This window comes from Primulina eburnea, chromosome 1 (assembly GCF_022965805.1).
Source record: "Primulina eburnea isolate SZY01 chromosome 1, ASM2296580v1, whole genome shotgun sequence".
Taxonomy (NCBI): Eukaryota; Viridiplantae; Streptophyta; class Magnoliopsida; order Lamiales; family Gesneriaceae; genus Primulina; species Primulina eburnea.
The window spans coordinates 7539171-7557548 of NC_133101.1; the positions used below are offsets into that span (position 1 = coordinate 7539171).

The 18378-nt window shown below is 35.1% G+C and overlaps 4 protein-coding genes across 7 annotated transcripts; all 4 read right to left on the reverse strand.

The window, feature by feature from the left end:
* Positions 1–1126: 1126 nt before the first annotated feature.
* Positions 1127–4867, reverse strand: LOC140825651 (UMP-CMP kinase-like). Of its 2 annotated transcripts, none has more exons than XM_073187556.1 (9): positions 4660–4867; positions 4506–4565; positions 3676–3730; positions 3006–3123; positions 2769–2925; positions 2369–2449; positions 2235–2279; positions 1816–1880; positions 1127–1489 (listed from the first exon to the last, which is right to left on the reverse strand). In XM_073187556.1, exons 1-9 carry the CDS (start codon positions 4723–4725, stop codon positions 1486–1488), a joined length of 651 nt encoding a protein of 216 aa, XP_073043657.1. In that variant the 5' UTR covers positions 4726–4867; the 3' UTR covers positions 1127–1485. The 2 variants fall into 2 exon arrangements, with proteins under 2 accessions (XP_073043657.1, XP_073043651.1); XM_073187550.1 differs by having other exon boundaries at positions 2172–2279.
* A 2928-nt stretch (positions 4868–7795) lies between these two features.
* Positions 7796–10573, reverse strand: LOC140825672 (small ribosomal subunit protein uS10y). The gene is made up of 4 exons (XM_073187580.1): positions 10449–10573; positions 10196–10325; positions 8447–8560; positions 7796–8102 (listed from the first exon to the last, which is right to left on the reverse strand). The coding sequence occupies exons 2-4, from the start codon at positions 10305–10307 to the stop codon at positions 7960–7962; spliced, it is 369 nt and encodes a 122-aa protein (XP_073043681.1). The 5' UTR covers positions 10308–10325; positions 10449–10573; the 3' UTR covers positions 7796–7959.
* A 564-nt stretch (positions 10574–11137) lies between these two features.
* On the reverse strand, positions 11138–15571 carry LOC140825680 (chloride conductance regulatory protein ICln-like). Of its 3 annotated transcripts, none has more exons than XM_073187593.1 (7): positions 15143–15555; positions 14924–15047; positions 12200–12314; positions 12023–12082; positions 11885–11947; positions 11718–11809; positions 11138–11398 (listed from the first exon to the last, which is right to left on the reverse strand). In XM_073187593.1, the coding sequence occupies exons 1-7, from the start codon at positions 15307–15309 to the stop codon at positions 11327–11329; spliced, it is 693 nt and encodes a 230-aa protein (XP_073043694.1). In that variant the 5' UTR covers positions 15310–15555; the 3' UTR covers positions 11138–11326. The 3 variants fall into 3 exon arrangements, with proteins under 3 accessions (XP_073043694.1, XP_073043706.1, XP_073043702.1); XM_073187601.1 differs by having other exon boundaries at positions 11331–11470; positions 15143–15563; XM_073187605.1 differs by lacking the exon at positions 12023–12082 and having other exon boundaries at positions 15143–15571.
* A 550-nt stretch (positions 15572–16121) lies between these two features.
* Positions 16122–18042, reverse strand: LOC140825701 (small ribosomal subunit protein uS15). The gene is made up of 5 exons (XM_073187617.1): positions 17874–18042; positions 17719–17791; positions 17475–17613; positions 17188–17374; positions 16122–16327 (listed from the first exon to the last, which is right to left on the reverse strand). Exons 1-5 carry the CDS (start codon positions 17894–17896, stop codon positions 16294–16296), a joined length of 456 nt encoding a protein of 151 aa, XP_073043718.1. The 5' UTR covers positions 17897–18042; the 3' UTR covers positions 16122–16293.
* Between the last annotated feature and the right edge of the window lie 336 nt (positions 18043–18378).

Below are 18378 nucleotides of genomic sequence, written 5' to 3' on the forward strand. Positions count from 1 at the left end.
ACAATTGAGCTCGAATTTGAGCTTGTTAAAATAAAATATATTTATGAACTAATTTTATATTAGACATAAACTTTTAACTTTTATTAGTACTAATATTTTTATTTGTCAACTCAACAAATGAGTCAAGCTCGAACTTACGAGCCACCTAAACGAACCGAGTTCGAGCTCGCGAGCCTATTAACGAACATGTTTGCGAGCTCACGAGCCGAATACGCTTAGGTTTGAGCTTGGTTTGATTAAGTTGTCGAGCTCAAAATCGAGCTTGAGCTTGGTTTGATATGATTAACAAACGAACTCAAACAAACTTTTTATCGAGCCGAGCTCCGAATAACTCGCGAACGGTTTGATTTGTTTACATCTCTACACATGACCAAAAGAATTTGGGCTCATTAACGCTTTACCGAAATAATCAGGCAACACAAGAGTCGATGATTGACTATCATGACGCAAGAAAGATGCAAGTAATAGCCGAAGAAAAATATCTATCCGTGGCCAGCCAGTGATTCCAGTACATTTCGTGTTTCAAAATTGAGGATTTCTTGAATATAAATGGACGTGATGGTAAGTCGGTCCAGGTCCAACAGACTGGCTTGAACAGCTGGACGGTACGGAATATTGGTGATTTTGGGCCCATTGAGGAACGAATCCTAATCGGGAAATAATAATAATTCTACATTTTAAATATTACTTGGAAAACGGCACATCCCGATTCGACCCAATATATATATATAACCCTAAATTTAAAGAGACTAAGTTTCTACCGATATTCACAATAAAAAATAATATTTTTAACATAAAAAATAATACTTTTCATCGATGACCCAAATAAGAGATCTGTCTCACAAAATACGACCAATGAGATCATCTTACACAAGTTTTTGACATGTAAATTAATGGTCTTCTACAATCCCTTGTTTTTCAAAATCAAAGAAATTTGTTCTATTAAAGTATCATTAATCTCATATGAGGAGATGTGTTTACTGGGTTTTCACAGGGTGCTAAATGTTATTTTCCCGTTCTTTTCCTTGCAAAAACAGAGCAAACTTTTTCAACATGGTACCTAATAAAAAAAATCAATTAACAAAAAAAAAAAACACACACACACACACTACACAAGCACAATAACTCAACAAAATAGCAACTATTTCCAAGTGGGCATTAAGCTGCAGTCTTGAAGGGATGGCGTCTAGGTTAATGCAGACATCTTTCTTATTGTATGGTAATGCAATCGAACAGTTCACAGAACTTCAGAGAACGTTTAGATATGTTCATACCGTATCCAGAAGCAGGAAAATGATGCAAAATTTTTGTGTATTATGTACAAGTACCGCTCGAAACCCGTATCGGAAATGAGATAGAAGAGTAAAACATCCAGGGTTGAACAGCTAATCAGTACTTATTTTGAATTCCCACGAATGTCCATTTGTTGGTCCACTCGATCAGCAAAAACCAGGGAATATTTGGTAACATTGTGCATCATCACGGTCACCTGCTAGCACAGTTCTCCGATCAGCAAAACTTTAAGATAAATGGGACTCGATCATGAAAATAAGTGCTTTTGAATTAACATATTTGACATGGACTAAAGTCTAAAAGGCAGGTAAATTGATGCTTTCAAATCAACTGGATTTCTTGTCTATGTAGTTGGTCCCTCAACATTTTAGATTAAAAAAGAGAATACAAGATCCTGAAAATGATTTATGATTTATCTGTTGCATGAATAAAGTTGAGATACCACACATTTTCTTATTAGCAAGAGCAACAGATACTATCTATTGAAGTACAATGATAAAACAACAGTATCATGATGCAAACCTCAAGGCAGCAAAAATTGGGCGAACTCTTTCAAATATTTCATCCTCTGATCCGATGGCATCAATCTGCAAGAATTTAATCATTGTTACGTTGTATGATTAGATTCATAGTTTGTAGAGTAAATGAAACAGAGATCAAATTCATGGAACAGAGGGAACACAAAAAAATGCATGTCACATGACAGTAAAAAAAATATATGTCGGATCATTTCTGCTATATAAGCTATTCTAGAATTTCTTTGCTTAACTATAACGAGAAATCACTTCAGGTAAGAGGTCAGTTTTCTTAACATGCAAAATGAACACTCACAAAAATTTGATAATACATTTACTAGCTACCAATGTAATTTTTAAAACCTGGTAAAGTTTTCCTTTCTCAGCGTAGTAGTTGATAACAGGAAGGCTTAGAGCAGTAAAGACCTTCAGCCGTTCCTTGACAGTGTCTATGTTATCATCCACTCGTCCCTACAGAAAAACAGGACATTTAGCCTCCATTTCGTGGCACGAGCAATGACTGAATGAGAATAAAAAAAATGTGAGAACACAGGAGGTACTTGGTTACGGTTTAGCACTCGTTTCATCATTTCTTCTTCAGGACAATGAAATAAAAGTACAATATCTGGCTCAGTGCCAATCTGCAATCATTGTTTGACACTTATTATTTCATGCAAATATCAATCCTATCATTCATAACCAATGATGATAAAAGATATCAGAAATGTTATAAAATTAATATCAACTGAATTCAATATAATTTCAAGAACATAACTGATCATCCATTAGAAACGTGACTACATAGGTAAAAATTTCAGTCGGGTACATACACCAGTTGTATCATGTAAATGCTGGGAAACCAGCGTATGTACGAGATGGGGTATATTGGCATATTACTAACAGAACTCCAGCTTGCAGGAAAAAAAACCAGTAAATCTTATTAGAAGAAAATAAACTCACAACTCGTTCATACGCGATGCGGTTCTCTTCACTTCTGGGAAATCCATCAATAAGAAATCTATCATTTTTGCTTTCTTCAATGGCCTTTTGTAGCAGCTTTACAGTCATTTCTGAGGGAACAATTTTTCCTTCCCTGATTGCATCGAGGATCATGGAACTGCAACAGGATATAGAGATTTTCAAAATCATGATCTTATAAAGGATATATCCAGGTCAGAATACATCTGATGGTCTTACCCATTTTCACTGTTGGAAGAAATTTCCTTTCTCAATAGATCTCCAGCACTCAAGTGGGTGAACCCAAACGTTTCGACGATCTTCATACATTGAGTCCCTTTTCCGCTCCCAGGACCTCCTGAAAGCCCAACTACCCTATCAGACTCATTTCATTGTAAAATCCAGTGGTGTTAGATACTTCTCTCGAATGTGTGCACCATTCTGAATACAACGCACCCCTCGCCCCCCACCTTCCCAGTATCTATAGCTATTAATATCGCCTATAATCCTAAATGATTCAACATTAAAAGTTGTAAAGTTGTGTTAGCGGTGAACTGCAGTTTACAATCTTAAATGATTCGCTCATGCGAGATGAAGGAAAGAGCAACAACGATGCCCAACGAGAACTTTACAAAGTTTACACCACCTAACCTCAAAACAGTGTCTAGTTTAAAAAGTATATAACATCCATGAACATATCTTATTTTGCATTAGCATCATCAGGTAAAAAAGTTAATCACACACTGTATGAGTTTTCATAAAAAAGATCAACATAATTCATATCTTACGACCAAAAGTCCAGAATTAAATCTAGACACAACCTCAACTATCAGAAGCAGTAAAATGATTCCTCAGCCAGCAACTAAAATAGTGATAATTCAAACAAACAGCTTAATTCAAAATAAATTACCCAAGACAAACGTTATAATGGGGTTTCTTCCTCTATCAGAAGTTCCAGCTTCTGCCTGTGTCCATCAAAGAAAATGCACAACAATATCTCAATCAGCATCTTGCTGGAAAGAAAAGCTGACTGCAGACTTAATCTTCCATATGGAAACATAATCGAAACAGGTGCTGGCATTTTATCATGGTAAACATTGAAAACCTTGCGAGATGGTACACGAAAGAGAGCTAGAAGAAACCAAACAATTCATGTTTCATGAAGTGAATTTCATTGCTGCACCCAAAAGGGTATTGTCAACTACTCCCAGTGAGGCATGGCAAATACTAATTCAAGAGATGAGCAATAAAAGCTAACAAAATGAACATCGAAATCAATGTCCTAGCAGGTAATATTACCATTCACAATAAGAGCTAACAGAATAAACGGTAAAATCATGGTCCCTGCAGGTAACACTAAGAGCTAACAAAATAAACGGCAAAATCATGGTCCTTGCAGGTAAAATATTCCCATTCGAATTTAAATCACAATCATCAATTAATAAACATCGTTGCCTCAAGACTTTACAAAAGAATGGAATAAAAAATAAGATTGTACAAGCACAACGTATAAGAAACATGAAGTCAACATTATATTGTCCCCATTTGGCAATGAATTTAATTTCTTCAAAGCTGTAACTCGTCAAAAATGAAATTCGAAAAGCCATTTGAAATTACAGAATCTCAATTTCACCTAAACCATTCCAAAGCTATAGAGCTAACTGTTAGTCGAAATAAAAAACACTCGGTTAAATCCCACTGATCGAAACAATAACAAGAAGAAAGAAACAGGCAAGATACCGTATACAGAATTTGCAAACCGAACGCCTGCCAAGCATTAAATCCATGGGCCACCTGACTCTAAGAATAGAAAAAAAAATCATCAAATCAAGATTTTTACCCCAAAACACCAATCGGTAGTGGCAGTTCACGCAAAATGGAAAACGATAGCTACCTGATTGAGTAGGCGTGATTTTGACGAAGAAAGCAGCGGCGACAGAGAAATCGCGCGCCTCCACATATCCACCGGATTCTTCGGCAATGCACAAATTTGCGGCGAGAAAGAAATGAGACTGATTAAAGAAATGGGTTTTCAAGTTCCAATAGATCAGAAGACGCACATGTAGGTGACCATGTGTACTCGGTCCGTATGGTACCCTTTCCTCTTTCGAAGCTCCAGCTTATATATATGCATTAGCCAATTATTTATACTTTATATTTACATATAAAAAAACTCAAATAAAATATTTATTTTATAAAATTTATCTCACACGAATTTTTATATATAAAAATATCAACTTTTGTTTCTTTTGAGTGGGGCTGGTAAATTATTATGATATCATACATCTCATCAACATTTGAATTTTTTGCAAAAATGAAACTTAGTTCATCTTCGATTACAAAATCTATTTTACGAATTTCCCAAAGCTAGTGATTGTGATTGCCCAAACTCTATATCCAGCTTCAGCTATGGGATTTATATTATCTCTGTGATGCTCCAAAAATGCACCAAAGCTATGGACAAGAAGAATAGCTGGACCTTCACAACCAGCAACATTATACTCAGAACATAAAATCAATCTTCTCCATCAATATCTGGAATGATAGATACCTCCATCAAAGAAACAGCACCAGCTGCTGAATATCCAAACGGAGATAAGAATCCACCATTTCGTTCTTTCTCATATTTGACAGCTTCATAGTAAACTTTCCTCCTGGAAATTATACCAAGAAGAAGGACAGAACAAAATAGCACTTGAAATGATGCTCCTTCACGTTTTTCAGCTTGGCGTAGCTTTTCATGTACCCTGCAACATAAGATTTTGGTATGAGATAGGTAATTTCTGAAGCCATAACATGATGTTGAACACTTGAAATAAGTGAATAACGTCAGATAGTTTTAGCAGAAACCCGAGAAAAAAAATGTGTTCGATTCAAATTTTTTGTTGCATGATGTACCCACCTAGGCAGTTGACGATCATCCACCGTCTCCATTTTTAGAAGATCGGTGGCTCTAGTTGGTGCTGGGAAAATCGGCCGCCTAGACGGTCTAGGCACTACCTAGATATTTTTAAAATTAATTGATATATTTTTAAAAAAAAAAAAACCACATAGCGCCTAAGCTTTTAGAACCTTGGTACCCCACTATCTGTTCAAGATAGGGATAAAACAAACCAAGTCCACAGCAAGAAAGACACGTACTCCTGAAAGTCATCCCCAGAAATTCCCTCCAGGTATCGCGAACATGCAGCCGAAGAATTCGACACAAAACTTACCCCACCTCCCCTAAGTTGTCTTGCTGTGTTATAATGCTGATATGAGTCAAAAATATGCATGGTGTGTGTGTACGTCTTTCGAATTTTATGCATGTTGTTGTGTACTCGAACACCCCCACTTGCTGAGTATTTCCCAAAATACTCACCCCTTACAACCCTTTCCAGATAAATCTGAAGATAAATCAGAGGAACAGGTCGAGGAAGAAGAGTCGGACCAGTTTTGGGGCTGGTGAAATTAATTATATTTCGAATTTTGCTGCAAAGATTTAAGAATTTTAGTAGGTTTATTTTATTGTAAACGCTTCCACAATTTATTCAATTTATTCAGTTGTAAAGACAATGGTTGTTTTTGCGAATTTATGAAATAAACTGGTTTCGGTTTATACTGTGCTACAAGGCTTGTCGTTTTTCGATTTTGTGATTGATGAGCGATGCCGGTGTCAATCCCGAGTTTCGGGGCGTGACAGAAGTAACTGCATGCATGCAAAAAAGTTCGGCAGGCCAAACGAGAGAATTCAAGCATAGAAGTAACTGCATTCACGAATACATGATTCCTTCTAATCACAGACAAAAGCACAATGAGTTTCTCAGATAAATGTTCCTTTAATATGCAGACATGGAGAGGTGTTTTGCCTTCTATTCAAACAGCATTATTTTTTAGTCAAAGATAGTGCTTTTCCACCTATTTTGACCCCACGGAATTTTATTTTATCATCCCTACAAACAAGGATCCAATAAATTATAACACTTTAAAAAAAGACAAAAACTCATGTGAGATGGTCTCACAGATCTTATTTTATGAGACGTGATTTTATTTGGATCATCCATGAAAAACTATTACTTTTTATTGTGAATATTGATAGGATTGATCCATCTCACATATTAGAATCCGTGAAACGATCTCACACGAGATTCACCCTTGAAAAAAAGTTCTATTCTAACCAAAAGGTATCACATGCAGGTTATTGTTATTTAATTTTCAAAAAAAAAAATTAAAAAATATTTTACGCAAATAAGAAAACATGGAATAAACGTTGTCGACACCTGAATGGAGTGTCATAAAATATCTCCTACGTTTTAACCTCCGTAAAAGTAAAAAATAGTCTTACCCAACCCCAACATCAATGTCATAATAATAATAATAATAATAATAAAATTTCGGTTCTACATATCTCGTGTTACACCAATCAATAACGATTTTCGTTCTACATATCTCGTGTTACACTAATCGATTGTGAAAGTTCCGTTTCCAAAAGATTTGCGTATTCGAAATAAAATCGAAATGAAAAATTTGAACTTAAAGATGAAAAAATCCGAAGTATCTTCGGGCCATTCTCATGAATTGTTTGTTTTTTTGCTATAAATAGAATTATTCAGGTCAATCATCTTAACTAATGATCCGATTTCTGTTGGAAAGTGTTTGTAAAGAATACAGGGGGAAAAACAGAGATCAACTGCAACTTTAATATCAATTACCAGTAACACTGCCAAATCGTGCAACATTGCCACAACAATCACGATCACTTGCTCTGTTTTGACGCAAATCTGATGAAACACAGTCACCACAATTTTTTCGTAAATGGTATTCATGTCCACAATTCTTACAATGTAATATGCCATGGAGCATGAATAAAGTTTTGAATTACGCGAATGACTCCTAAGTTCCTAAGACGTTCAAAGAGAACAATACAACCGTGTCTTCCAGATTAGAGCTAAAGTTGCACATTCCTCCAAGTTTAGCAAAGTTGCCACGCGAGCAATGTGATATCCCGACAATTTATGCATCAACGTTCATCACTCAAAAGTAGAAAACTATTCAACACAATTTGGAAAATAACCACATTCCATGTCATTAATAGTTCGACATCCAAAATTTAAATAGCAAAAAAGAAACAATGCTACATATCTTAAACCACTCCCGAGTCCTCTGGTTGCACATATTAAAAACAGAAACTGGGAAAATACAACGAATGGGAGGTCTAAGAATCAGCAATGGTAACCTCAACCTCTACACCAGGTTCGATGGTTATTGAGGTGATCTGCTTAACAACATCTGGGGAGCTGAAAAGATCGATTACTCGCTTGTGAACCCGGAGCTCAAATCTATCCCATGTATTAGTACCTAAGCAAAAATATACGAATACACAAAGATATCAAAACAGTACATCAGTTTCCGGAATAAATGTTGAACTAACTAAATGGCACTACAGCATACAAATGCTTCAACATTTCTTGGTTGCATAGCCAGTGACGACATTACATTACGCAAAAAATGAATAAATCAACTTCTGTTCCTCCGTAAAAACTGACACACTAAAACCTTCTCACCAACTATTCTAGAAATAACATCTTGGAACTAAGCTTCGCAATATTTTCATAACAAATTATTTCAATATCATCAATACAAAAGGGAAAAACCCGCATAAAAAATTTGAAAACATTAAACTCCTGTGAAATATTTAATACCTTCACCACATGGAGACTTCCTAGTCGTGATATTAAGAACCTTGGTAGGCATTCTAACAGGTCCCTTTACCCGGAGCTTTTTGTCCTTGGCACCACGCACCAAATCAGCACAAACTGTTAACAAGACTCAAGTCAACAACACAGAAACCAACACACCAAAAGACACGGAATTGCGAGGGTGTAATTGTTTCCAAGTCCTAGAACCGGCTAAAATCAGTAATACCCCATATCATCACATGATAAGATTCCCAGCAAGAAAACAAAATATTTTTCACTTCTGTGACAGAACCAGGCAATTACTAGCAAAAGCATTCTGTAAACAATTATCACATTTGCAGGTTGCTCAGCTGGTGTAAAACTGAATATTTTTCTTGATTAACAAGAAGCATACACAATAACACAAACATAATAAATCATCATCATTCTAATAACAAGAGGATAGTACAATATCTAACATGAATAGGATCAACCAATGTTCTAAAACTTGGGCTAGCCTAGGCGCTATTCGCCACTTGACCGCACCGAAAAGGTTCTCGGCGGCCAGCCTATGCGGCAAAATCGCCTAGGCGCTTTTAGGTGGGTCTAGGCGGTCCTAGGCGATTCAAAGCGGGCCTAGACGGGCCTAGGTGTTTAAAGTTCTTTTGGCAAATTTTTTTTGGATAGCCGAATTAAACTAGAACATGATAATAAAGAAGAATTATAGGCTCGTGCTTTTATTTTTTTGGGATTGAAAGCTCAATTAAAACCTTGGTTTGTTGGCTTACGCTTGTCCTAACACACCACTCTCGTCTTCTTTGTCTGTTTACTTCTACACATATAAGAAAATCGAACCAGACCCTAAAAGTATTTTTTTTTCTTTATTTTGATTTTTTTTTGCATTGCCTATTATTCCGATCCTCCTTAAAAAGAAAAAGTATGAGGAATGGACCAGGTGTCAATTGAATTTTAACAAAGTTTGGGCTGAAATTTAGTCTAAGAAACATTACAAGCCTCGTGATACCGTGGAATCTGCCTAGCGGCGCCTAGTCCCCGCCTAAGCTCTAGGCGCTAGTCTGGCACCTGACTAATGCCTAGCGAATTTTAGAAAAACATGGGATCAACTGCATATATCAAGAACAATTTCATTATCCCAAAATAGAACATACATCACAGTAACTCTATCATTAAAAGTTCGAGTGCATTTCTTGTGCCTTAGATTTAGAGATGATAAATCCAAGGTTAAATGCAACATAGGAGTACTTCATTTTACCATGAACTTATAAGCATTTTATGACTATCATTTACTAATTTGAAAGGTAAATATTTAGTTATATGCATTAAATTTTTTAAAACTTTTAGATCACATCATATTAACTTTTAAACCAACCTTTTGCTTTTCATAATTATGATTACAAATTTACAATACATTTCGACAAGGCACAACAAAGCTTAGTAAATATCATGTTACATCATCGACCAAACAAATCCTTACAATTACATGATATCTAATCTAAATTGAAAAATATATCATTCAGAGAATGCAACTAAAGATAGCTTTCTCCAACACAATCTCCAAAAACACCTAGACGCTCACACACTACCAAACACTAACAAAATTCTTTACGGCTAATTATGAAAAACCATATGAAGTTTAACCACTACACACGTTATACAAAAAAAATAACCAATTAAAACAAATCCGTTCAAAAGAAAAAAAAAGTCATTACTACAACACGCTAAGTACAAAACGTTTGAGAATACACAGTATACCTTTCTCCAGATTCTTCACGTTTTTGGAAGACAGGGTGATACGGATCCTGTGAATCTGCTCCAGAGGCTCTTCCAGCCCAGGCTTCGTCGGTTTCATAGCTGCGTACGCCATGTTTTCGCCTGTGAATACCTGTGCAGATACAGAGACGAGAAAAAGACGTATCAATTTACATTATCACAAAACGAAATCACAAAATCAAGTCGATGATGGAATAAATCAAATGAACTGCAATGATTGCAGCTCGGACATCACCTGATGAGGAAAACCGAAGATCGAGACGGCGGCTAAGCTGAGAATCCGTGGAGTTTTAGCAGGTAAAATTTTAGTTCATTTATAAAAGCTAGGGTTTAGGCGAACTTTAAATGGACCGAGCGGTAATGGGCCTAGTCCATTCACCTTGGAATAGATGTGTGTTTGTAGATGGATGGGCCAACCCCAATTTTACTGTCATACTGAAACCTGACGCATTGGCATTCCAATTATTTGGACATATTATTTTTCTTATTATAATGATTCCGGCATATATTTTTTTGCAATTTAAGCATACTGCTACAGGTTAAGTGTAATCAATATATTTAATTGTATTAAAATTTAATAAGTTGGGGTATCAGTGGAAGCAAGTTATATAGGGTTACAAAGATCAGAGTAAGATTAGGAGAGGTTTTTCATTAAGAAGATTAAATTTGAAAAATATATGTTTTACTAAAAAATATAATATATAAGCGATGTAAAAACAAATGAAATTATAAATCGAATTTAGTAATTTAAATATTTAACATTGCTAAATCGTGCGTGTTTTAAAATTTAAAGTTGCATTTTTGAAGTTTTTGTTGCCAACTGTGGGAAAAGAATTGAAACGAGATAATATGCATAACATTTGAAGCCCCTAGCAAGCCAAGTTCATCAAAACATTAAACCACATCTTGTAAAGGGCAAAATCGTTAGCAGAAAGTGGTTTATAGAACTATTTGTCCAAGTTATCGAAAACTTTAAGTTGGATTAGCTTCGAAAAACTGAAATAATGCAAATGGTTTTCTCATAATCTAAATTATAAAAATAGTAATACACGATTGTTTCTGTTTACAATGTTAAGACACTGAAAAAAAAGAACTAAGATAAAAGGCAGGAGATCAATGATGGCCATTTTTATCATTTTGTTCCGACTCCTCTGCATCCTCAAACCGCTGATCATCTATCTGAAGCTGCACGAAATAGGTTACATTGAATTATACATCAATGTACCACACAGGCAACGGTTCTCGAAGAACACACACCTACAAGATGTGTATGAATTGCACAAGTTCTCGACAATTGTGTGAGATTACGAAAGAAATCATCCACATTTAGTTTCGTAGACAATAATTTAATTTGGCGGTGAAATTATGCCAAATAACAAAGAAAATGACATGCTATCCCTATATCCTTTTACTTTTTATAGTGATAACTATGAAAGTAGTAGATTAGTAATGCAAAATTTAAAACTATTTTCGATGCAGCTGCATCAACTCAACACATATATACCTGAACGACAGAATGGGATAAGTCGTTATTTCCATTAGCTCCGATTGTGTGCGTTGAATTTTGGGAGATAGTGAATTCAGAATCCTCATCGTCTGCAGTCATTAAGCAAGAAAGGGTTAAAAGCACAAAAAGATTGATTGAACAAGGGCATTTAAATATATGGGTACCTGAACCCTCATTTTCCAACTGATCAGCACCGAAATTCCAGTTGTGTCCTTCGCCGTCATCATCTGAAAGCACAAAAAAATTAGCAAAATTTCAAAAGATAATATTTTCTTAACTTCGTTCAAGAGACTATAAATCACCTTCAATGGGGTCAGGATTAAGCTCAGCACATTCACAAAATATTGCGAACAGTGTATCCACTGTTTAATATGTTGACAGAAGATTATTATCCACCCGATAAAAAAATGTGTGCAGAACATCAAAAAGGATTGCATACTTGTCCTTAAAAAAAAGAGAAAAAGATTGGCCAAACATACCTTGGTTAGGATCCGAAGGCACGAGTCTCATCTCAGTAATCTTTGATAAATCTAAATTATTGTTACTATCGGAATCTGAATCATCCATTTCATCATCCTCCGCTCCACTCTCAATCTTCACAAGTCATAGCAAATTATAATGCATCATAATGAGTGAATTGAGTATTAGAACTTAAATGTATAAGCATGCAGAGGAACAAAAACATGACTTCAATTCCAGTTCGACGCTGGTGATTTATTCAGTTGAGAAAAAATGGAATATGATTCGGAATAATATGCAGTACAAGACCGTAGCCTGTTGATTAAAAGAAACATACATAGCTTTAACTGGTGATGGTTTTGTGCATAAAACACAATACCTGGTACAATTTTATCATGGAAAAATATTCATGTGTAATCCACAGGAGATTACAAGCTTAAGAACTACTTTCAAGGATGCATTCATACAGAAAATTACCGACAAGAATTATACAAATAGCATATCTGTACATTATACTAAAGTAGGATGCCTTAAAACTACTTATGTTTGGTCTAATGTTACAGAAATAACATCTAACATCTACTATAGTGTTTACCTTAAATCTTGAGTCAACCAGTTTGTTTGAATTTTGCATACTAAAAATAAAATTACTTTTATTCTAGATGACTATTAAATTAGTCAGTTTTCAAACATTATAAGCACCCCATTCAATATCCATGTGTTGTATCGTAGCATTCTCTCAACCCAAGTTAGTGGGGTGTATTCAATGTAGAGATTTAATGACTTTCAATGACTTTTTTAAATGATAGATTTCCATGGATTTGGTAGATTTTTATTGACTTTTGTAGAATCTCACAGATTTGTAAATATAATTCCATGGAGTTTTGTAGACTTTTTGCAAGATTTTGATAGATATTTGTAGACTTTTGTAGACTTTTTCCAAAAAAATTACAATTCAATTTAACAAAATCAAAATTTCAATATATATTATTTCTTCGAACTAGTAATTATTTAACATAAATAACATCTTCACTTTGAAATAAATTTATTTATTTAAAAAGTAAATATGTTTAATATATGAAAAAAATCACAATTCAATTTAACAAAATTAAAATTATGAAATTTGATAAATTTTAAGCAGTTTTTTTATGAAAAAATCTAAGGTTCGTTATTGTGAATATGATCAACGTCACTCCACATCCATATGCCATTATATTTTGGAAGGTGGTGAGCAAGATATAGATGCATATAAAAATTTATTTTAAGAAAACAAAGCCTCGTCATATGATGCATTTCCTCCTCACCTTCCAAGATATAGATGCATATAAAATTAAAATAGAATTTTATATCCTAATTCCTGACCACGGTGAAATCATCCGCTAAGATTGAAAGATAGGACATAAAAATTGTTACTATCATTCAAAAACTGATAGGACATAAAAATTGTTATTATCAAATGATATGACATAAAAATTGTTACTATCAAAATTTCACATAATTATTTGAAATATAAAATATCCTAACATAAGACGAACTATAACATATGAATCCCATTTTATTTTCCCATCCGTAATAACAATCGTTGAGAATTATTGAGAAGATAGAAAACCAGATATTTTCCACTGGTCGAGTAATGTCCAGTGGCCTCGACGTTATTTCCCTCCAAGAAATTAGTATACCAACGACCAAAAAGCTTCTCATATCTTTCAAATCTTTGTCGTTCTAGTATGCAGATGGAGTGATACGTACATTTTCAAGTATTTTTTCAAATAGCGCCATATATTTTTTCTCTCAGATTCGTGGATCAACTCACCATGATTTGAATATATTGAAATCATAATATATTTTTTTATCAAATCAATAACGATTCAAGAAAAGATTCATACCTTTGAAATTTGGAGAAACCCTCGATTTGTCTTTAGAGGGGAGAAAACAGCGTCTTTTGAGTGAGAAAGAGAGATATATGAGTGAGAATGAGAAAACACTGTTTTTTATTCTATTAAAAGTCTACCAAAATCTCTAGGGTGAGTAAAAGACAATTTTTGAGTTTTTATAGTTGTACCTAGAGTTTTAAAGTTTGTACATAGAGAATTATATTAGAATCATTATAAATCTATGGAAATATTGGATACCTATAGATTTTTATAGATTTTTAAAAAGTCAAGTTTGAATACCACTATACTTTTCATGACTCTAGAAAAATCTAATTTGGATACCACAAAACTTTTATAGAGTTTATAAAAGTCTATGTTCAATACCTCTAGACTTTTAAACTCTACAAAAGTCAATAAAAGTAATTAAATTTCCAAGGTTGAATACATTGTTCAAACACTCAATTCCTTCATTTCAAGTTCACGAGTATAGAATCACTTAGTGACACCTGAAACCAAAACTTGCCCACACCCCGAACTGAAGACTTAATACAATCCAACTTGCATGCACAAACTCTCACTTACCGACTTTGATGCTTCTCTTTATAACTGAAAAAAATTCATGCTCTTGGAAACGAGGGAAAAAAATTGGAATTTGAACTATAGAGGTTTTATGATATTTACAGCTCTAATGTCGCGAGTGCAGATAGAAGTCCCTCTCTTTCAAAAATATATGCACTGGTAAGCAAGTTTATCCATAAACATTCACTACTACTAAAAACAGAAACGTAATAGAGACAATAAATTCTCGAACAGAAACATATGAATAAAAAATCAACAAACGGCGAGCTGGATTGGTGAAAGTATGTTCACCTGAGCATAAATACAAGGAGAAGGGTAAGTCTCTGGGTCTCTCGATACCGCATGAAGAGACACCGACACGATATCCACCGCGTAACCTTTAGCCCTGTCTGTGTCACTCAACCAAACAACTCGCCTTCGCCCAAGCAACGAAAAACAATCACACAAACAGCAACTAAAATTGCCGAATCACACATAAAAAAGGGAATTAAACACACAAATGAAATATACTTAGTGGAGATGTAGAGAGTGCCGGGGAATTCAGGAGGTCGGTTGCCGAGAACGATAGAGACTCCCGGCTGCATGTGCATCAGTTCCTCACCATTGTCTTCGTCAAAAAATGGTTGACCGGCGTCTCCGCCGGCTCTTTCAGTCACAAAACGGAGCCCGGCAGCCATCTAATTTCCGGTGCCTTCTTGGCTTAGCTGGTTTTGGAGTGGTTGCGAGTAATCAAGGATTATTCGGGGTTTTGCTGATGACGAAATATATTTATTTCTTTTAATCAGGCAGAACTCGTTGTTTTTGTTCAAATAAATCATACTGACAACCTCGTTTGAGAAGATCGCACACCTAATTGTATTTACAATCAAAACTTGTGTGATGAATGAAATAATTCAAGGACATATTTATCTAAAATTGGTATCGATTAACATGGTTTTTAAGATTTTTTTATTAATTTAGTTTTTGTCCAAATCAATTCAATTGGTATATTTTTGAAACAGCAATTGGCCTTAATCTGCAAGGATTGTAAATAGGCTGCTGATCGCACACCACCGGTTGAGAGGGATTATTTCACCCTGCCCGTGCAGGCAGTGCCTGCACAGGAAGGAAACGGCCCAGATCACTCCACATGAGTGATCCGGGCCCACCACCATGTATAAAAAAAAAAAAAAAATTAGCTCAAATTTTTCCGAGCCGCTAGATCTACCCTGCGGACACTGCCCGCAGGGGTAGGGTCTACTTTACCGGTTGAGAGATGGTTTGGCACCGAAAACTAAGTTGTGTATCAGAACTTTGTAGAGTTATTATCCAAAAGCCAAAACTCAGTTTAATGGTAATAAGTTTGAAAGGCAAATATTATCTATTTTAAAAACCACTATATTTTGTCATTATATCTTTTAAAGAAATATCACTTTAAATCTTTCATTTCATTTAGGAAAAAAAACATTTTAAAGAAAAACGAATTGTAACAAACTTCAACACAAAAAGAAAAACGACAGACTCAAATTTGACATTCATTTTGAAGTGAACACAATACCATTGTCAAACAAAATGACTCGACCTATAAGAACACATTATGCCAATTGCCCTAGTATATCGCCTGGCTGCAGTTGTAACCATCTTGAATTTTCATCCAAGCTACCCCAGGCGATGGAACTGATTTATGCGACAAGTGTGCTCGCTGTGGTCGACTCGCTGCATCATAGAGTTTCATTAATAATTTGCATCATAGAGTTTCATTAATAATTTGCATCAAATTATAAAACAGTACACAGTGAAAAGACAAAGTAGTAAACACAAATTATTGAGAAGAACGAGAAAATACAAGTACTCAACAACCATCTTAGGCACGGCTACACCGGTAACCTCTGGAACTAATACTACTTCAACATAGCAATGGCAAAGTTGGAAAACATACTTGCACACAAATAGAACAGAACAAATCTCTAGTCCATCACTGGTTTCTTTTCAACATGCAAGAGTGGTGACACAAAGCTTGCTAATATTTACAAGTAACAACCAAATATATGATCTCTACCACATAATGAATTAATGAATACTTTCAAATTCACTTCTCTAAAGTTTTAACAGCATTCAAATTATTCACTCGCTTAGATTAACTAGCTCTCCACGCAAAACACCTTCCTGTATCTGAAACAACAGCTTAACAATGCTAGTAAGCCACAGTAACAACACAAGCCTTGCATAAAAAATTAATATAAGGTGCCGACACATCGCTCATAGCATTTAAATCAGCCGACAATATGCAGAAAACAAAATGTCAATTACAAAATAAATTCCTCGAATGAGGGACAGCCACGACACCAAGTCGAAAACACATTAAAATATAACACAATCTGCTCAAAATTTCACAATAATCTTGAAATCAACCAACAAACTCCAATAATATGGAAGAGCAAAGTGATAGATTCAAAGATTATTCTTTTAACATAATAATAACCTCCAATTACTTTAGAGTTACGCGAACAACACACAATTATTTCTAGTAAACTGCATTGAAAAACAAAACATGGATAAGGGTATGCGCATATTACTATTTCCAGACGGGCGGTAGCTTCTTGGTCTTCTTGTAGTATCGAGCAAGGCGATGAATCCTGCTCTCCACCAAAATCAACCTGAATTTGGAGTCCTTATCTTTCCTGTTCCTCTCCAAATGCTTCCTGATCGCCACCGCCTTCTTTATCAAGTGGTACAGATCCTCTGGAATCTCCGGAGCAAGACCTAAACATTATCCATTAACCAACCCCATAAGCAAATCAACCACAGATTTATTCAGAAGATGATAAATTCTGCAGGCAAACATTCAGAAACGAAATAATACCGTGGGCCTTGAGAATACGAAGGATCTTGCTACCAGTGACGCTCTTCACCTGAGCAATACCATTAGAATCACGAAGAATCACACCGATCTGAGAAGGCGTCATTCCTTTCTTTGCAAACTTACAGATATTATCTTCAACCTTTTAAACCGATAAAACAAACACATCCAGTTAATTCACAAAATAAACTCTCTTGTATAGCGCACGAATGCGAAATTAAAATTAAACTTTTTTTGACAAACTCACGTCTTGAGAGGAGATTTTGAGCCAGCTTGGAGGAGTTCTCTTATATGGAAGAGCTGACGCGGAGATACCCTTGCTGAAATCCGATAAAAAGGCAAAAATAGCAGATTAGTATTTGTGGATCGAGATTAAAAGAGAGAATACGGGGAGATGAATACCCGCGGCTGTGCATACGACCCATTGTGGCGGAGGAGACGGCGGCGACGCTGCAATGCGTTCACTAAATAAAGTTCAGTTGCCTCTGGAACACACAGAACGCCACAATGGCAAATGCTTTAGGGTTTTATCATGAGGCGAAACGATACCACCTTCTGCGGCCCAATATTATCTTGACTTACACAATCTAATTTTTCTATTATATAATGGGCCACCAAAAAGGCCTGGTCCAAATATAACCGATCCTAAAATCGATAATTCGGAATTAAAACCGCTTGCATACGGTTTCGGAATTAAACCGATAGTTATAAAAATTTCCTTGTGGAGGTTTGTTTTGTTTTGAATGCGTGTATTTCGATATTAAAGTTAAATAGGATGATTTTGAATACAATTTATTTATTTTTATTAGGTTCATTAACCAAACAAATTGCGTTGTTCACTAGAAATATTGTTATTTTTAAACAAATATTCTCATTCATCTTTTGAATATTGATGTTTCATTAGATT